Genomic DNA, 20,571 nt, shown 5'->3' with positions numbered 1-20,571 from the left:
AATGTCATTGAGCTGTTTGAACTATTGTTTTCATACTTTTGCTTCACTAGCAAAATCATCTTTTGACATAAAATGAATTCTTTTAACTATGAGTTGTATCTTATTCATATCAGCACTTATTGAACTTCACATGGGTGATATGGGATAAATCACATTATGTCATATTATGTAATAACTAGGTCAAAGGTCAATGTACCAAATAGTATGTACCTTTCGTACTTCAAAATGTACAATACACCTAAAAGAAAGGACTTTATATTTGTTAGGTAGATGCAAATTTAACACCAGAGGCAGGTGGACATGACCCAATCTTATTATAAAGTATAAGCTTTGAACACTTTACACTGTCTGCAGATACATGAGGTCACTAACCTCCCAGTCCTTGCACAAAGGTCTACCTTCCCATCCTGTATGTAACAAATAGTAAACTTCCCTCCTTTATCATGTGAATACAATTGATGCAGTGAGCCATTCAGTCACCAAATATAGTAAATCTTTGCTTCTAAGTGGTTTTGTTGGATTGGGGGTGAAATTAGGGGAATAAAATACAGAAAAATGCCAAATATAAACAATAAGTATAGTGCATCAATTGAAGTTAAAAAAAGGAGGAAAGTGTGTATCTAAAAAGAAGGAGGTAAAATCAGCAATACGAAAAATGAGAAGTGAAAGTTTGATGACCTTACCTTGAACAAATATATGGGGGCAAGGACCCATAGGTCTAAGGACAGCCCAAAGGCAACTGTGCTATAACATCCCATACAGGTACCCAAATTTCAGGTGAAGTTGTGTTCATTTCCGTCTAATATAAAAGGGTGCATAATTTAGATAATATAGATACATATAATTTAAATGACTTCTGCATAAGAAATTAACAATAATGACTAAGTTCTAAGGCAGGAACTTACCTTTACCAAACAAAACATACTTTTTCAGTTTTTAGACTTGTAAACTTTACTGTGAGAAATCATTAAATTGCTTCTACTTACATTGCATCAAGATTGAGGGCTAATATAATAATTCACAAATCTTCTCTTTATTTTCATAGCCAGTCACTGAAAATGTGAGTGTTTATTTTTGGAAATGTGGTGTCTGGTGTAAGGGAGATAACTGAATGATATACATAAGGTGTGGTAAATTTATTTCCTTTAATATATTATCCATGTAAATTAATAAAGATGAGTTCATGAACAACCTGTATTAACTTCATTGCAATTAAATTATCCAAAAATACATTAATGATAAAGTGAGAACCTAACATTTAGACTTCTGTATGTAATGGAGACCTCACGAGTGATGTAATTTTAATTTGTAAGATGACGCGTCTCTTTCATATCACATAGTTCATATTTTCTACAATGTCAGCATGTAGAGTGCAGCCTTCCATAATCATTCAGATATAATCCCATGCCAATTTGGATTCTTGCGATGAGATGCAAAGTTTCAAGAACTGTGAATTTGAATGGAACGAATGTGCATTGTGTTACTAAAATGGTTATTACTTGGTCATGTTGGACCTAATATGGAAATTCCACAAGAACAGCTGGACAGAAATAAATAGAATTAATTGAAAGTAATTAGTAGATTATAATTGGGCTTATACAAGTGTCAATGGGAAATGCTGACTTAAAGAAACTGCTCTTGTCTTTTGGTGTTCCCTGCTACTTCAACAAAAGGGAATACAAGAGAACTTAACCAAATAAACTGCGTGAACAATTTCATGGCAGGAAAGTGTACAAAAATGGACAATTAGAGCAGGACAATTATAATCAAAGTGGGAAGGAATACCATATCTTTAATAAATTACCTAAAATTACTCGTACCAGAACATCCTACATGGTACAAGTGATCTATCTACTTACAGTGTTCTCTGTCCTGGTTTATGGTGTGCCTTACAAGAACAAGATAGTTGTTTTTGTACACATGATTTTTCATCCTTTAAAGGTAATATAGTCCATATTTGGCCAAAATCAACTATATTATGTTTACATAACTTATTTTGTTGCATGTATTCCAATCTAGGAGCTAACAACACAGACATAAAGGCATCAGGCAACACAAGTCTATATCTGTCATAGCCATAGTTATCAAAAGTCCCCATCCAAAGCCAGCTTGTGCTATTTTCTGAAGATTTCATACATTTTATTCTTAAAGGACTTTCAATATTTGAGCAAAACTGTTCAGCACCCATTTGTTTTCTTACATCAAACTACTAAAGTTCATAAATGCCACCCACATATATGCATTTCTATGGATACACTATGAGTCTGTTCTTCCCTTTAGGTATCACGGTACCAATTGTTTTTCCATATACCTCAATGCCAATGTTTGTGAAATAAATATATTTTCTATCCTACCTCAGCATGCATGTCACACGCTGTCATAGAGAACAGTGCTAGATTGTCAATTTGACAAGGACAAAACCAGGTACTCCATTGCATTTAAGAGAGATAACTCTGCTGGAAATAGACAGGGGTAAGAGTTATCTAGTCACAACAGATCTGACTCAGTTTCAGCCATGTGTACCACATTTTAAAAAAATCATAAAAAATACAAAATATGATCTAGATAAGAATTAACATAATCTCACATGTTGCCAAGAGGCTGAACTTTTTTATCCCCAACAGAAAGTAACAACTCTTACGTAATGCACCAGTCACAGCTAGTGTTGTTCTTTATTTCTGAATGCAGTGTTCCCTTCACCTTTAGCTCCACCAACCTGGACCTGCGCAATTGGTACCATTATACCATCTGAACACAAATGAAAGACTAACATTAAGATAGGAATGGGAGTTTTGTTTACTTCAGAACCTTGTATGCTTGACCTTGACACTTGACCCCACTTGACCTTATGTCACAGTAGCATTTTCTGAGTTTAAAAAACCCTCAATCATCATACTGGAAAATTACCTCAAACTGTAAACCAGTACATTGTCTAGAACATTCTAAATTTAAAGGCAATGTAAACATTTTTACAAATATTACGTTAAGATACACCCACAATCATGCACAAAAGTTAGTAAGCACACAGTAAAGATATGCATAATTTGCTTTGTTGCTATTGCAAACAATATTCAAAACTGATACATTTGGGATTTAAGTAAGAAAGTTTCATGACAGTTTGAACCTCATAATGCCTGTACAGCACAATACATGCATGACACTAGACAGTATCTGAAAGAGGTCTGTGAAGTTAGAGTTGCAAATACTCCACTAGAAAAGGCCATTTTGAAACTAATTGAGATTGAAATGAAAAACAAACAATATGAGAAAATGTGTAGCACATCCTACACACCAATATGTTTTTGATATATAAATGCTGTGTGAACTCCAGAAGAAAAATATTCTTAAACTGATAATTCTGACCCAAACATGGAACGAACTGAATTCAGTTTTAAAGCTGCCATAGAGGAAATTGTTAGAATCCTACACTGCCGTTTACAGCATATAAGGTTATGGCTTTAGTTGATAAAGATAAAGATGACACGCATCTGTCTTTCAGAGTTTTACCCCAATCTTTGAAGATTGTTGAAATAGTTGATTGCTTGTCAGAAAGATCATTGATCCTAGTAAAAACAAGTCCCTATTTGATCAAGTCAGCTACTTTCCACCTTTTTCCTCCATATTGATACACTTTGCACAGCACCTATCATACTGATTTTCCTAGCCTTGACAAAGATTTCACTGTCATTAATATGTATACCCTCCATATTACAACATAGACGGACAAGTTTCCTCACCCTTAAATTTTGCCTCTCTTGCAGAGTATCACTTGGCTGAGTTGTGCATGGTCACATCTCTAGTCTCCACTTTATGGCTAACACGCTAGCAGCTTCCTGTAACTTAGATTCATTACAAAGCAATACTCCACTTCTCTGCTTTAATTAAACCCGGCGGTGACTTTGCACTCCCTTCCTTTTTGGGTCCCCACTTGTGTTGGGGGATATATTGCAGAAATCTGATAATAGGTAGCACCGAAGTGGCCTCTACAATTATCTGTACAAAATCCTACTTTCCCTCATCATGAGCAGCCTTAGAGATTAGATTACAATAGGCAGAGATGGGATAGACTCTGTACTTGGATACAGCAAAATTAGGGACAGAGGCAATGGAGATTATTTCAGCCTACTTCTCATTGACATGTTGGGAGCAGAGGGAAAAACAGGGTTTTCTCTTGTAGGTGTCCCAATCCCATACATAATTCTTCTACCATCCTTGGGAAACCCTCTGGTGGACACCAGGCTCATTCTGTTCAACAGGTCATGGGCCAATTTATTATTTAAAAACGAATGGTTGATAAAATAGGTTATGGAGGAGCTCTGCATCTTGTTCACCCAGTCTTTGTGACAGATTCCAGCCAAACCATGAAGTCCAGAAGGAGATAAAAGCATAACTAGACAATAGGAGGGTATAGATCATTTGAAAACTGGCATCCTCTGGCTTCCGTGTTCTTACGGTCTTTGAAGGACTTTGACAGTTTTTGAAAAATGAGGTAGCATTTCCAAGGCCTTGAAATTTTGGGAAAATCGAGCAGATTACCCTGAGGTCTTTAAAAGTCTTTGAAAAATGAAATAAACCCAAACATTTTAATTTCTTTGAATTTATTATTAAGAATTCTTTATGGACCCTGGGCTTGTATTGGGGACTATTCTTGGTTAAGAAATCCAACTTGAAGTTGTGTCCAATTACAGCTCAAGGCTACTGATCATGTTCATAAAAGGCCCAAAGTTCAAAATGGCAAGGTCCATCCATTTGTCAGTATTTCTCAAGTGGACTTGTCCAATGCATACTTACATAATCCTAACCATGTAAAATTAAGAAAATACCTGCATGTTGCAGTTTCGGGCCTTACCCTTCTGCCTTTGGGCTTTTACCCAAACAATAAGCTTCATAATCAACCACTTCCACCTGATAAATTCTCATCCATGATGTTGGCATACCAATAAAGCACTTGGTAAGTTTGGTTTTCATGTTGAAGTTAAGGGTGGATACTGTTAGTCCATGTACCTTCCCAACATTTCATTCTGCTGAGTAGAGCTCCTCACCCATATAAAACATATACCATCTTCCCAACATTTCATTCAGCTGGGTAGAGTCAGGGATCATCCTGGGCTTCGCCAATGTCGCAAATTGTGATTTTTTTTCCTTATTGGCGACAAAAATATCCCATCTGGCGATTTTTTTGGCGGACATACTCTTTGGTTATTTAATTTGTACATAAAGTCATGGATTTGGACTGGATAAATTAAAAGGGAGAACAAAAGGAAGCCACAAACTTGACTAAGCAATGCATTAGAATCAATCTGTTACACAAATGATCCTTTGTTCGTATTGACAACCCCATATTTACAGTGCATTGTTACATCATAATCTGCTTATGCTGACATCTGGGCTGAGTACTGTATGCTGCGATACAGTCAGTCATGCTACCGCACTATACCTACAACTGACTGACTTCTGAAGACGCGAATAGAACAGATACAATTCTAATCCTTCTGTGTTTTTTTTTTTACATATACCAATACAATAGTTTTGCTGAACCTTCATAGAAAACTGATAACCTCTGAAGTACCGACTACTGTGTATAAATACAAAGCAAATGGAAAAAATCTCAATCACAATTACATCTGTCGCCAGTGCAGCATTTTACTCATTGATCTTTTCCTTTTGCCATCAATCCCGTGTTACGGCTGCAGAGACTTAAACTCCGCAACAAGAAATAGAAAGAAAAAAAAGAAAAAAGTTTTGCATAATTAATAATAATTATTTATTTCTCAAAATACAGGAGTGAAAGAATCCCTAAATTGGGTGTGAATTTATGCTTATATATACGGTCCAATATTGCCAGGTGTTGACTCGTGTAAGTTTCATTCGTGGGAATGGAGATCCTATTTTGCTTGTCGAGAAAATTTATACAGCATTCAGTGATCATTCTTGGGATTTAGGAAGCAATTCTCTACAAGCTTTGTGAAGCTAGCCATGGGGGGGGGGCTGCTGAGAGACTACTGGTGTCACCTGTCAGCACTGTGGACTGTGAATGTGGATTCAGTAAGATGAACCTCATAAAAACTGACATCAGAAATAAGCTCTGCATCTCATCTCTCGAGAATTTAATGAGAATCAGCATGTACAGATGTGAAAAATTAGACTTTGAAACTGCATTCAACAAGTGGGCAGCCCTACATTCGCGACGGATCTTCATGTAACACTTTGTAACATTTTGTTAATGCTTGTTGTAATTAAAGTATTAACTAACCCATCTTTTGTGATTTTCATTGCCTGTTACATTAATGGACTAAATTAACACTTGGAAAAATGTACACTACTTGTTTTGCCGACACTTTTTGAAAATTGGCGACAAAATATTGAGGTTGGCGATTTCTTTGGCGACAGCTTTTTAAAAGCCAGGACCATCCCTGGTAGAGTTACTGACACATATAAAATACAATCCATCTTCCCAACATTTCATTCAGCTGGGTAGAATTCTGCACTCATATAAAACATAAATCCATCTTCCCAACATTTCATTCAGCTGTGTAGAGATCCTCACTCATATAAAACATACCATCTTCCCAACATTTTATTCAGCTGGGTAGAGATCCTCACTCATATAAAACATAATCCATCTTCCCAACATTTCATTCAGCTGGATAGAGATCCTCACTCATATAAAACATAATCCATCTTCCCAACATTTTATTCAGTTGGGTAGAGATCCTCACTCATATAAAACATAATCCATCTTCCCAACATTTCATTCAGCTGGGTAGAGATCCTCACTCGTATAAAACATACCATCTTCCCAACATTTCATTCAGCTGGGTAGAGATCCTCACTCATATAAACATACATGTACCATCTTCCCAACATTTCATTCAGCTGGGTAGAGGTCCTCACTTGTATAAAACATACCATCTTCCCAACATTTCATTCAGCTGGGTAGAGATCCTCACTCATATAAACATACCATCTTCCCAACATTTCATTCAGCTGGGTAGAGTTCCTCACTCATATAAAACATAATCCATCTTCACAACATTTCATTCAGCTGGGTCGAGTTACTGACCCATATAAAACATATCCATCTTCCCAAATAAATAGTCTGTAGACTACTAGTGTCAAAGAGAGCTTCTTGGAAAATGTTTGACATTGAGTTCCTCAACTCCGGCCTCTTCATTATGGCTGTGAATCTCGTAAATCATGGCTGCTTCTACATGTGTGTTTTGCGGTTGGCCTTTCTCTCACTGACCAGTTTTTTGCATGTTGGATCAGTAGATAAATATATCATTGGAAATCAGACACTTCTGATTCAGTGGCAGAAATAAAGGAAATCTTGAAGTCCTCCCACATTTTGCAAGACCATCTTCATTTGAAAGGAGTCCTAATAATTTAGGAGAATTCATTGGTGGTCAATTGCCTTCATAAACAAGGTGGAATGAAGGCGTCACAGTTATGCATAATAGCATGGGATTACCTTTGATGTCATTCCCAAGATCAATAAACATTCAGGTATGACATTACAGGCAGGCTTAATGTACTGACTGATTCTCTATCAAGGAGGGACAACTGCTGTACACAGAGTGGTCACTACATCCATCTATCTTCAACGGAGTTTGCATCCAATGATGGTAGACCCATGCAACAAAGTAGATTAACATGATGCCCCTAAAGTGCTCACCATTATGGATCACTGCCATCTTTTATCTGCGCGAGTTCAAGTCTCAGGCTTGACACTAACTTCTCATGGGTTGGTGGTTCTTAACAGGGTTTTCTATGGCTCTTCCTCCATCATATATACTGGCTGCTGAAAAATGGTATTAAACCCAACAACAACAACCACAACATGATATCCATCCATCTGAGAATATCTTTGATTTTGTACAAGATTGCCATCTATTGGGAAAAATGGAACTTTGTATTTTAAGATTTTACTTTTTTCCCTTTACTCTTTGTATTGTATGCCTCTTTGCATTGCTTTATTTTTCTCTGCACTATATAGATATGATTGTGTTGAATTTTACCCTTCAGATACAGTGCGACCCGCCTTAACGCGCCCTGCCATAACGCGAATTCAGATATAACATGGTCGTGGCGTGGTTCCTGAAATTTCTTATATTCATTCACACATGAAAAAATATTTTTTGTTCAAACTATAATGTATGTGAAATAGTGTATAAAACTTTATTGTTAATTTGAGGAAGAGATTGCATATGAATTCAAATGTAATACGATCGTGGCATGGTTCTTGAAATTTTAAATACATGTATGTGTATTTTTCTTGTACTGGGAAAAAATATTTTTTGTTCAAAGTACTTGAAATAGTGTACATGTATAAAAAAAAGTTATTATCATTTTGGGTAAGAGATTGCATATGAATTCGAATATAATACGATCATGGCATGGTTCCTGAAATTTTAAATACATGTACATGTATTTTTCTTGTACCGGAAAAAAATATTTTTTAAGTATGAGAAATAGTGTGTAAAACGTTTATTATCATTTTGGGGAAGAGTTTGCATATGAATTTTAATATAATATGATCGTGGCGTAGCTTCTAAAATTTAATAATTTCACCAGGTTCTTGAAGTGTTATACCAAAATAAACATTATTAGAAATGTTACTTATTACTGATCCATGAGTAAAGCCAGTAATTCATCTTTGTGATTGTCTTCATAATTCTGTATACAATCATTGCTCAAACAATAGCCAACGTGTTTCTTCTTTAACTGCATACAAAACCAAGCAGCAGACAATGCGGTGGTTGTTAAAAGAATCTCTTAATTTAATAAACAAAAAAAATGAAAGCTGCCAACATGTTTGCTGGGCTTGACGGTATTATTAGGCACAGTCAGTTGAACAGTAAATAATGTCTGCTATATTAGCTGGAAATTGAAAGGGTATGAAATTGTACATGCGTTCAGCTTAATTTTTTGTATAAAAGTGACTCGTGATTATTGTAGGCCTGCTGCACTTAATTCTCGGGTTTTACATGTGTATGGTGTTTGCTTATGAACTCGATATTAATTTCCTATTTTTTATAAAAATATTTTACCATCATGGAAAAGCAAGCTTACAAATGAAAGTCATTCTCTGCACTTTGCGCAATGATTAGTATAGTAGTTTTCACTCGTTTCTTTCAATATTCACAAAAAATCTGAAGTAAAAGTTACATGCACGCTGAAAGTTTGTGTTGATTGTTAATCATTCTTGCTATAGTTGTTCAAACATATAGGCATACAAGCATTAATTATTGGAAATTTACAATGGATAAATGTACATGGAAATGCATATGAGAAAATTTTAGCAGTATGAAATTTATACTGACCATTCATAGACCCTGGAACGTAATGAACCATACACATGCTTCGTGTTTCTTAACCTGATTTTGCTGTTAATTTTTCCCATTGAATTCAGACACATAATGATGTGTGACAAAATTATTGAATAGTTTAAATATGTATGCAATTTTTGTAATGGAATTACATGTATTATGGATTAATTGCATGCCATGACAGTGTGATATCAGACTTCAGGTAAACGGTGTTAATACTCTGTGCATGCTGTATATTACACGCTGAATTCAGACACAATGATCTGAGACAGTATTATTGAATATTGTAAATCTGTGTGCAGTTTTTCAGTGGAATTAAATGCATTATGGATGAACTGCATGTCACGAATGCACGATAGTAAACGGTGTTGATACCCTGTTCATCATTTACATTAGACTTGAATACACGTATGTGTATATATGCCAATGAGTTGTTCTCTGAAAAAAGTAAAATACTGTAAAACCCGCATTAATGCGAACCCGCTATTAATGTGATCCAATTTTTTGGACCCCAATTATCACGTTATAGCAGGGTTCCACTGTATGTACAAAATGTTTTTTCCAGGGTGTACTGGAGATGAAGGAGTCATTTGGGACGGATGGAAAACAGGAAAATCAAATTCAGTACTTCCTGGACCGATTTTATATCAACCGCATCAGCATTAGGATGTTGATCAACCAGCATGGTACAGCACAGAGACTTCCATACAGAAATATATGCTTTTGGACAGTTTGATTAAAATGGATGCATGAAATTAATTAATTCAATTGATAGTTGTTTTTTGAAGCTAAACAAACCAACCAATAACTGTTTTCATATAATCAGTAATCTGGAAAAGGCTATAATAATATATTACAGATCTGAGGGCCAACAAGTTTTCTGCTCACCTATTACATGTCAGAATTACCGTTAAGTTGTAGGTTGGGGAGAGGTGTGATGTTTTGGTTTCCTTTTTTTGGATTAAAGTGTGCTTTAATCTTCATTTATTCCATAAGCCTTTATTTGACAATGTCATGTATATTTAATTTGTATTGTAAGCTTGACCTTTATCCATAACTGAGGATAGAGTTCTGACATGTACCTGAGTTTTGTCTTGTTTTCAGTTAGGAATAAGTTTTACTGATATTAGAGGTAAAGTCTTGATTATGACCGTAGAAGGTTCTGGAACTTGTTTACAGTTTGGTGTAATTTTCCATGAAGATAATTGAATTTTTTTCCTCAGAAAATGCTATTGCAACATAGGTCAAGTGAGGATATACATAAAAGAAGTTTTTGTCACCAAAGTTGTATTCTTCTGCTAAATTCAGTCACTGGAATTACTTACTGTTGTGTTCGGATATAATTTGAGAGGAATCATTGATATAAAAATTATTTATTGGAATTACAAAGTGTTTTTTGACAAAACATGACTTTGGGATTATTGTGAATATATTCAATGACATTCTGGATTATATCATTGTGATGCACCAAGCCTGTTGACACATCAATTCATTCAAGACTGTTGGTACATCAGCAAATTCAATGTTGGAATTAATTCAGAATGCTTTATACTTTTGGAGTTGATTAGGATTATTTGGAATTTAATTTACAATACTAAATTCCTCTTAAATTTGTACTTTGTAACATTGAAAAATTTATTTGTTGATTTTAATAAGCTTGTTGGTTTTGCTTCTTTCTGCTTCTGAATTCAGGACCATAGAATCATAGCAATAGTAAATATGTATTTGAAACTAGACAGAGAACAAAAACACTTACTGGATGCCTACTTTGATAAACTCATCAAATAGTAAATTGGCCACCAGCAAACATGTCTGAACATTGATATTTGCTTAAGACTTTGCAGCTGGGGTGGGTCTAGATATATGTGTATTTATAAGAAGATTAGTGGTATTTTTATCTTTGTTTCAGCTCTGCTGTATGGGTCCCAGTTGGCAAATCATCCCCGCCATATTGGCTGTATAGACCCCAACTGTGATGTGGTAGAGGTTGCCAGAGGTCAGTAACAAACTACACAGCCATGAACTTAGATCTATATTGGCATTATAGACCATAATGTATGTGGTAGTGATAGCCAGACTTGGATTAAAAAACTAGATTAGTACTAAGGTCCATATTGGTTGTATAGACCCCAACTGTTGTGTGGTAACCATGTTAGTAACAAATAACATTGCCTGGACTATATTGGATTGTATAAACCCCAACTGTGATGTGGATAGAGATAAGTCATGGATCAGTATAAAAAAAAAGAAACTATATAGACTAGTATTTATGTCCATATGGGATGTATAGACCCCAGTTGTTATATGGTAGAGGCAGCCAGAGGTCAGTTGCAAACTACATAGCCTGGTCCATATTGGATTGTATAAACCCCAACTGTGGTGTGGTAGAGGTAGCGGTTGGTCAGCAGTAGAGTAACAAACTCCATTGTCTGGTCTGTTTTGGATTGTATAAATCCCAGCTGTGGTGTGGTAGAGGTACCCGTTGGTCAGTAACAAACTACAAAACCTAGAACTTAGATATTTGCTGTATAGACATCAAATTGATATTGAAGAGATATCCTGAAGTCAGTAACAAGCTATGTACTTAGGTCAATATTGGTTTTGTAGCCAGTGACCCACACCTGCCAAGCCTTATGATTTTTGCCATAAGTCTTAATGGAAATGACCCTTAAAATATGGACTAGAACAAAAGCACAAATTATGGAAATATGATTATTTGCAGTGAAATCTAGATACAGGTTTGTCAGTGTTTGATTCAGACCTGTGTTTCATATTAGATTCAGTGGTATTGTTGGTTCTGGACCAGACTAACTTTACCTTAAATACTTCAACTGCATGTATTTTGTGATGTGAAACATCTGCATGCACAAGCTGTTGCTTATTAGAATTTTTTATAGATCACATCCAATAAAATTGTAATAGTCACTATAGAAGAATAAATGGAATCTTGCTGACAAAATGCAGGAAAAGCAACAGTTTATTGCACTTGATGTGTTGATTTGAGTAAGTCTCATGGCATGAAAGGTGATTGTCATCACCACATGAAATTAAAACTTTTGTTTAAGGATTACATAAAGTTGAGAGATGTCAAGAAACTATTGAGCTCCATAGGGTTTGGAACTGTAGTTTGTGAAACTGTATTGGAGGCAATCAAGTTCCAAGTATACTTTCAAACTTTATAGTCTTCCAATGTTTGCCATTACTGCATTGGTCTTAGATCACACTTCTGGAACATTAAAGATATGTCTTTCAGCTCCCAATAGCAGTGCATGATATTTAGTTACACCTTACTGAAAACTGGTCTAACGTATGGTCAAAAATCAACTGCTTGGCAAGCTGAGGTCTTGTAAGGGTTAAGAAATCTGGAGGTCAGTAACAAAGTACGTAGCCTGGTATTTAAGGCCTTATTAGTTGTAGCCCTCAACTATGATGTGGTAGAGGTGACCAGAGGTCAGTAACCAACTATACATTCTAGTACTTAGGTCTGTATTGGCTGTATAGAACCCCCTGTGATATGGTAGAGGTGTCCAGAGGTCAGGAACCAACTATACAGTGTAGTACTTAGGTCCATGTTGGCTGTATAGACCCCAGCTGTACTGTGATATGGTAGAGGTGTCCAGAGGTCAGTAAGAAACTACATAGTCTAGTACTTGGGTCCATACTGGGTATATGGACCCTAACTTGGATGTTATAGAGGTAGCCAGAGGTCAGTAACAAAGTACACTTAAGATCATATTGGTTGTATAGACCCCAAACTATAGTATGAAGAGGTAGCCAGAGGTCAGTTAGATATTGCTTTAGACATTGCTTACTGGTATGTCCATTTTGGTTTAATACTGTGATATGGTAGAGGTTGCCAGAGGTCAGTAATAAACTACACAGCCTAGTGTTTATGTCCATATTGGCTGTATAGACCCCATCTGTGGTGAGGTAGAGGTCAGGAATAAACTACACAGCCTAGTGCTTATGTCCATATTGGCAGTATTGACCCCAACTGTGGTTCCCAGAGGTCAGTAACAAGCTACATAGCCTAGTGATTAGGTCCATATTGACTGTATAGAGCCCAGCTGTGGTGTTGTAGAGGTTGCCAGAGGTCAATAACAAATTATACAGCCTAGTACTTAAGTTCATACTGAAGCTTTTATTGGAAATATGGTCCCAGTTTAATTTTATATCTTCATTTTCCATAAGGATCCACTTAGTACATACCTTTAGAGATTTTGATAACAACAATCCAGGGAAGTAATTTTAATACCTATTTAATCATACAAGCTTGACCTGGCATTAAATACAGCTGATCACGCCATATCCCTTTACCCCCCCACCCATTGGAACAACTTAATTGGTGTCTCCATGCTTTGTTACAAGTAGGGGGAAGTTTTGATATTGTTTGTGAATGTATCTCAGATTGATGATTTCAAAATATTTTGAAAAAAAACTTAAATTTTCATAGAGGGAAATTCAAAGATTTTTAGCCATTGATTTCTTTCAATAGTATATTTTCCAATTTCAGATGCTTTTGCCAATGCAAGGTTTTTGTGTGAACAGTATTACCTCTCTGCACCTGATCTCAAAATTGAATGCTTTAATGGTAAGTGTATCATTGTTCATTTTTAATTGACACATGATAATTGAATTGTATTTTTATGAAGGATCATTTTTCACTAATTTTATTACCAGAAATAATTTCCATGGATATAGTGATCAAACTTGAGTTCTCTTGGAAAGTTTTGGAGTAGACAAAAAAATCTTTAAACTTTAGTCAGTAAAAAAGTATATGCTTTAAACAAAGATTACTTCTGAGTACTTTTCATGGGCAAGAAAAATGTTTAAGTAATAAAACCACAATTGCAGATGTTCATTTAAGTCTTAAGTAGTGTCACAGAATGTAATAATGCGAGATGAATGAATCCTATATGGCTTTCTAACATGTGAATACTGTCATGCATGTATAGGAATTTGAGATGTATACTACCAACATGGGCTAGCTGTGTCACAAATATAGGAATATAAGATACATGCATCCAACATGATTTTATAACATGGGCTAGCTGTGTCACATATATAGGAATGCAAGATACAAGCATCAACATGGTTTTACAAAATGGGCTAGCTGTGTCACAAATATAGGAATCTAAGATACATGCATCCAACATGATTTTATAACATGGGCTAGCTGTGTCACATATATAGGAATGCAAGATACAAGCATCAACATGGTTTTACAAAATGGGCTAGCTGTGACACCTGTATAGGAGTGTAAGATACATGCATCCAACATGGTTTTATAAAATGGGCTAGCTGTGTCACAAATATAGGGATGTAAGATACATGCAACCAACATGGTTTTATGACATGGGCAAATTTTATCACACTTACTGAGGAATGTGATATACATGTATCCTGTTTGGCTTTCTGATATGGGCAAACTTTGTCACACATATATAGGAATGTGATACATATATATCCTGTACGGCTTTCTGACATGAGCAAACTGTCACACATATATAGGAATGTGATACATATGTATCCTGTACGGCTTTCTGACATGAGCAAACTGTCACACATATATAGGAACGTGATACATATGTATCCTGTATGGCTTTCTCACATGTGCAATCTGTGTCAAACATATATAGGAATGTGATACACAATGATACTGTGTGACTTTCTTGCATGTGCAGACTGTGTTGTATATAAGAATGACATAGTGTTGCCTATAAGTTTTGTGTTCAGATTAATTTTATGGTCAAGTGTTATGCCATGTTATGCCATTTGTAGGAAGAGACTTACATCAATATCCCGATATAGAAAGTTACACATTTAAGCATTATGGTTTAAACTTTCTATGAATATAGGAACAAAAAGTGTTTCAAAGATGGTTTGAAAATATACATGCTTTTTTTTATCAGATGCACATTTTCTCATCCGTATCTTAACTTTTTAGTATGAGATACATAAACCAAAATTGGTGGGAATCGGTAAAAATACTGCCATATCATCATGACTGTGTGACCAAAGTAATTACTGATTTGATGTGAAAAAGACTGACACATCATAACTGTGCAACTCAAATTAACTATTGCTTAGATGTGATAAAAGATGGACATGACATGACCATGGGGACCAGGAAGGGGGAGTGGTCTGAGCTGCTCACTGTTACAGATTACTCTCACATAACCCCTCTGTCCACATGAGTTTGAATCATGGCTCTTGTGAGTATCATCAAATAAACTGGCCACCATGTATAGCCAATAATATGCTGAAAAATGTCAATAAACCCCTCAAAAACCAAACCAAACCATTATGACCATCTGACCAAATCAGTTGTTGATTAGATATGAAAATAGACTGAAACATCATGACTGTGTGACCAGAATAATTGTTGATTTGAAGTAAAAAAGACTGAAACATCACAACTGTGTGATCAATTTAATTGTTGATTAGATATGAAAAAACATTGACACACCATGACTGTGTAACCAAAATAATTGTTGATTTGATATGAAAAAAGACTGAACTGCTCAGGTGGCCTAAGTGGTTAGAGCATCCAGCTTGGATGAGAGAGGTCACATGTTTGAATCCAGGCAGAATCTTACCAAAGACATAAAATTGTATAGCAGCTGCCTCACTTGGTGCTCAGCAATAAGAGGCTAGTGTTAGGACTGGTCTGTCTGATGTCAGAATAATGTGACTGATTAGATTATGTTACATGTCTGCAGCATGATGCCTCATTGTTATTATGCCAGACCACACTGATTGTTTCCAACACTAGTACCAAATATTATGCCAGGCCACATTGCATGCAGATCACTCCGCCACTAGAATATATTGAATTTGTATTGAGTGTAAGATATTTAAAGTTGGCCAGGTCAGGTAATTATGAAAAGCTTATTTTTCCTTCTACTTTTGATGGAAATTCATTAATCAGTGATCTGTTTTTTTTTTCCTTCCACAGCAAAGGAGGAAGGACTTCCAGTTCAAATAGTGTATGTCCCATCTCATCTCTACCACATGCTCTTTGAGCTTTTTAAGGTGGGTGAAAAATGCATGAAATTCCGTTGTATACATACCTTAAATATTGATTTATTTGTGATTTATGATATCAGATTACAAACCAACTTTAGATTTTGTCATTCCAAAAGATGATCTGAAATAATACAGTATACCGTTTATTTGTAACAATCAAATGATTCTGCAACTCAAAACTTAGAATATAGAGGTTATGCTCACTATATTGTAGGTAAGGTCTCAGAAATCAGCAATTGATAGAGACTACAAGTAGCATAGATATGGAGGTTTCGCTCACTATTGATATAATGTGTAAGGTCTCAGAAATAAGCAATTGATAGAGACTACAAGCAGCATAGATATGGGGGTTTCGCTCAGTAATGATAATATGTCAGATCTCACACAATAGCAATAGACAGAAATTTCAGACAGCTTAGACATGGAAGTTTCACTCACTATTGATTTGATAGATCTCACACAGTAGCAGTTGTTAGATTTTAAACAACGTATAGATAAACAGTGAAAGACCACCATATCGTGATTTTCAGGGTCCACATAGTGTGATCCTGCTACGTACTGTACCATGCAAAATAGTTAATTGAAGGAAATGATGCATACTTATCCGATAGGCTCAACAAAAAAAGGTGGGGTGGGGTAATAGGAATCGGTGCAAAACTATGTGCTTCATTGACACAGTTAACATCTTAAATAATGCATATTAAATGAGAAAGCAGAGATAGCATATATAATATTTTACTTTATTCAATGACCCATGCATCTTTACATGTACATGATGTACATGGTATGATTATAATTAAAGTATCAACACATGTACTCACAAACCAATCGTATTGCATGAGTAATTATGGGCTACTGCATTTGTATGGGAAAATGATTCTGTTGCATTGGTATGAGTGAATCCATAATAATTTCATCAGTAATTGTGGGCTACTGCATTTGTACAGGAAAATGATTTTGTTGCATTGGTATGAGTGAATACATATTAATTCCATCGGTAATTGTGGGCTACTGCATTTGTACAGGAAAATGATTTTGTTGCATTGGTATGAGTGAATACATATTAATTCCATAAAAAATATGCACAGATATGTATAATATTTAGTCATTTTGTCATTCTGTATCTCAATTAAATGTACACACAAAAAAATAAAAAATACTTAAGGAAACACGAAGCACATAAATGGTTCTATATGTCTGCATGTACTGCAGTGTGTTATTTTTATATGCCCATAAAGATACAATGATAAGACTTTTTTATTCAGAAATGCAACGCATCTTGCCAGATTGTTGTGTAAACATCTTGTTGATTTTGGCACAAAACTTTGCAGTAGAAGTTATTACAAAATTAAGGAGCAGCACCGACACTGAATTCATGTTATAAGAAGGCGTGTTATAGCAGTGTTTCGCTATACAGATTTCACTCACAGTTGATATGATATGTCTTGCACTGTAGTAATTGACTGAAATATCTTGAAGTACATAACTTTGGTTTTGGACAGGCAGGTTGCTCATTCTGTTGATGTGATAGATCTCATTAATAATTGAGATATCTTGAATCGTGCCTTTGATGACACAGGGAGATGGTTTCAGTCACGATTGATACAACAGATCTCATATAATATTAATTGACTGAGAAGCATGTCTTTGGTAACATAGTAAGAAGTTTCACTCACTTTTGATGTGAAAGTCCTCACACACTTGTAACTAACATAGATATTAGTCATGATGTTTTGGTAACGGAGATTTCACCAACTATTGATATGTCACACACAGTAGTGATTAGCTGTGTGCTTAGAGCCTATTTTAATTTCCACCAATACAATATCCTGAGAACTGAATGAAAGTAACATTGATGGCAACATTTTCTCCATTGTGCATGTTGCAAATGCAAACAGCTTCACCTTGCACTCTCTGAGAAGTTCATAATATCATAAATTGCCTTTTAAGGATTACATGAAATTGAGAGATATTAAGAAGTCATTGAGCTCCTCTGTAGGATTTGGAATGGCAGTTTGTGAAACTATACTGTAGGTAATTAGGTTCAAGTAATCTTTACAAACTTTTGAGTTTTATGTGATGTTTAACCTGGCCGCATCAGTCTTGAGTCACACTTCTGGACTTTTAAATGCATATTTTCTATCTTGGCAATTTCAGTATATCATATTTTGTTACATTTTACTGGAAACTGGTGCAACTTATGGTTGCCTTACTGAGATGGTCTTGTTAGGGTTGCCATACTGAGAGGGTCTTGTTCGGGTTGCCTTACTGAGAGGGTCTTGTTAGGGTTGCTTTACTTAAAGGGTCTTGTTAGGATTGCCTTACTGAGAGGGTCTTGTTAGGGTTGGCAAGTCTGGAGATGTCCCACTCGCTATGGATACAATATTAATTGACAGATAACCTTGTATCATGTCTTGGGTAATTTAGGCAAAGATTTCCCTCACTGATCATATGATAGGTCAAACACAATCTTTATTGATAAATAATTTCAGAATGCCATGAGAGCAGTTGTGGAGAGTAACCTGAAAGCTAGTGATTTACCCCCACTGAAGCTCTTGATTTGTAAAGGGGAAGAGGACCTAACTATCAAGGTATTCACACACACACACACACACACACACGCTTGATCCATTTGTCAATGAAATTGTAATGATGATTTATTTGTGATTGCTACTGATGACATTAAAACTAGTATTTTTAAATTCTTGTAATTGTTCTATTCTAATGTGGCTAGAACATCTTGACAAATTGTATATAGGTTTGTGAACTGAAAGTTGTGTTTTAGATCTGATCCAGTAAAACATACTCAGGACCCAGGGAATGATCAGTATGGAGTAGTCATCCATTGATGTAATTGATAATTTTGTTTACCATTTTCATATGAACTCTTGGAGTAGTCAGATTGCCATGTTGAACTATTGGAGTAGCCAGCTTGCCATGTTGAACTCTTGGAGTAGTCAGATTGTCATGTAGACAAATACTTTTAAAACAAAGCTTTATCTTGGTACTGTGTTATTTGAATAGGAACAGCCCTTACAGCTTGCATTCATGGAGAAATAAATGCCTTATCTGTACTGTATAATGTAGAAATGGAACAGTCCTTTCAGCATTTAGTCATGGAGAGATAAGTACCTTATCTATTTTGTAGATGTAGAAATGGAACAGTCCTTTAGTCATGGAGAGATAAGTACCTTATCTATTATGTAGATGTAGAAATGGAACAGTCCTTTAGTCATGGAGAGATAAGTACCTTCTCTGTACTGTAGAATGGAACAGCCCTTGCATCTTGCATACATGGAGAAATAAATGCCTTATCATGGTACTATATATGTAGAAATGGAAGTCTTTACAGCTTTTTGTCATGAAGAGATAAGTGCCTTATCATGGTACTATATATGTAGAAATGGAAGTCTTTACAGCTTTTTGTCATGAAGAGATAAGTGCCTTATCATGGTACTATATATATAGAAATGGAACAGTCCTTACAGCTTATAGTGTTCCGACTCTATGATCTTAAAATAAGGAACAAAAAAAGAGCAAAACCACTGAGTTTTCGATAATTGAAATATATACATTTATTTCCCCAAAATGAAAAGTGAAAAAATTGAAAATAACTTACTGTATGGCGAATAAAATCCTAAATGTTCTGTCAATTCCAATAACTTCGAGTACTCTGAATGAGTTCCAATGGTATTCTGAACGAGTTCTAAAGGTACTCTGAATGAATTCCAAAGGTACTCTGAATGAATTCCAAAGGTATTCAGAATGAGTTCCAAAGGTACTCTGAATGAGTTCCAAAAGTATTCTGAATGAGTTCCAAAGGTACTCTGAATGAGTTCCAGTTGTATTCTGAACAAGTTCCAAAGGTACTCTGAGTGAGTTCCAAAGGTACTCTGAACGAGTTCCAAAAGTATTCTGAATGAGTTCTAAAGGTACTTGGAATGAATTCCAAAGGTACTCTGAATGAGTTCCAAACGTATTCTGAATGAGTTCCAAACGTATTCTGAATGAGTTCTAAAGGTAGTCTGAATGAGTTCAGATGTATTCTGAATGAATTCAGATGTATTCTGAATGAATTCCAAAGGTAGTCTGAATGAGTTCCAAAGGTAGTCTGAATGAATTCCAAAGGTAGTCTGAATGCTAATAATGTACTTATATGTCAGTAGTACAGAAGAAATCATATTGATATAATCCCAGAATGTCTTTCATTGAA

At 35.5% G+C, this 20,571-nt stretch overlaps 1 protein-coding gene across 4 annotated transcripts in view; it reads left to right on the top strand.

Annotated features, from left to right (window-relative positions):
- The window catches only part of LOC149792122 (pyruvate dehydrogenase (acetyl-transferring) kinase isozyme 2, mitochondrial-like), a 70,329-nt gene that overhangs the window by 33,762 nt on the left and 15,996 nt on the right, over nucleotides 1-20,571 (top strand). For 2 of the 4 annotated variants that reach the window (XM_089970645.1, XM_089970643.1), the window contains exons 5-10: nucleotides 1,046-1,060; nucleotides 9,895-10,015; nucleotides 11,239-11,325; nucleotides 13,843-13,920; nucleotides 16,288-16,364; nucleotides 18,851-18,949. In XM_089970645.1, the coding sequence (XP_089826771.1) occupies nucleotides 1,046-1,060; nucleotides 9,895-10,015; nucleotides 11,239-11,325; nucleotides 13,843-13,920; nucleotides 16,288-16,364; nucleotides 18,851-18,949 (477 nt within the window). The remainder of the gene's footprint in view (nucleotides 1-1,045; nucleotides 1,061-9,894; nucleotides 10,016-11,238; nucleotides 11,326-13,842; nucleotides 13,921-16,287; nucleotides 16,365-18,850; nucleotides 18,950-20,571) is intronic. The other 2 variants (XM_089970646.1, XM_089970644.1) reach the window with 1 other exon arrangement.

Source organism: Sinohyriopsis cumingii, chromosome 9 (genome assembly GCF_028554795.1).
Source record: "Sinohyriopsis cumingii isolate HCF-2022 chromosome 9, ASM2855479v2, whole genome shotgun sequence".
In the NCBI taxonomy this organism is placed as follows: domain Eukaryota; kingdom Metazoa; phylum Mollusca; class Bivalvia; order Unionida; family Unionidae; genus Sinohyriopsis; species Sinohyriopsis cumingii.
This window is presented reverse-complemented; position numbering and strand designations above follow the sequence as displayed.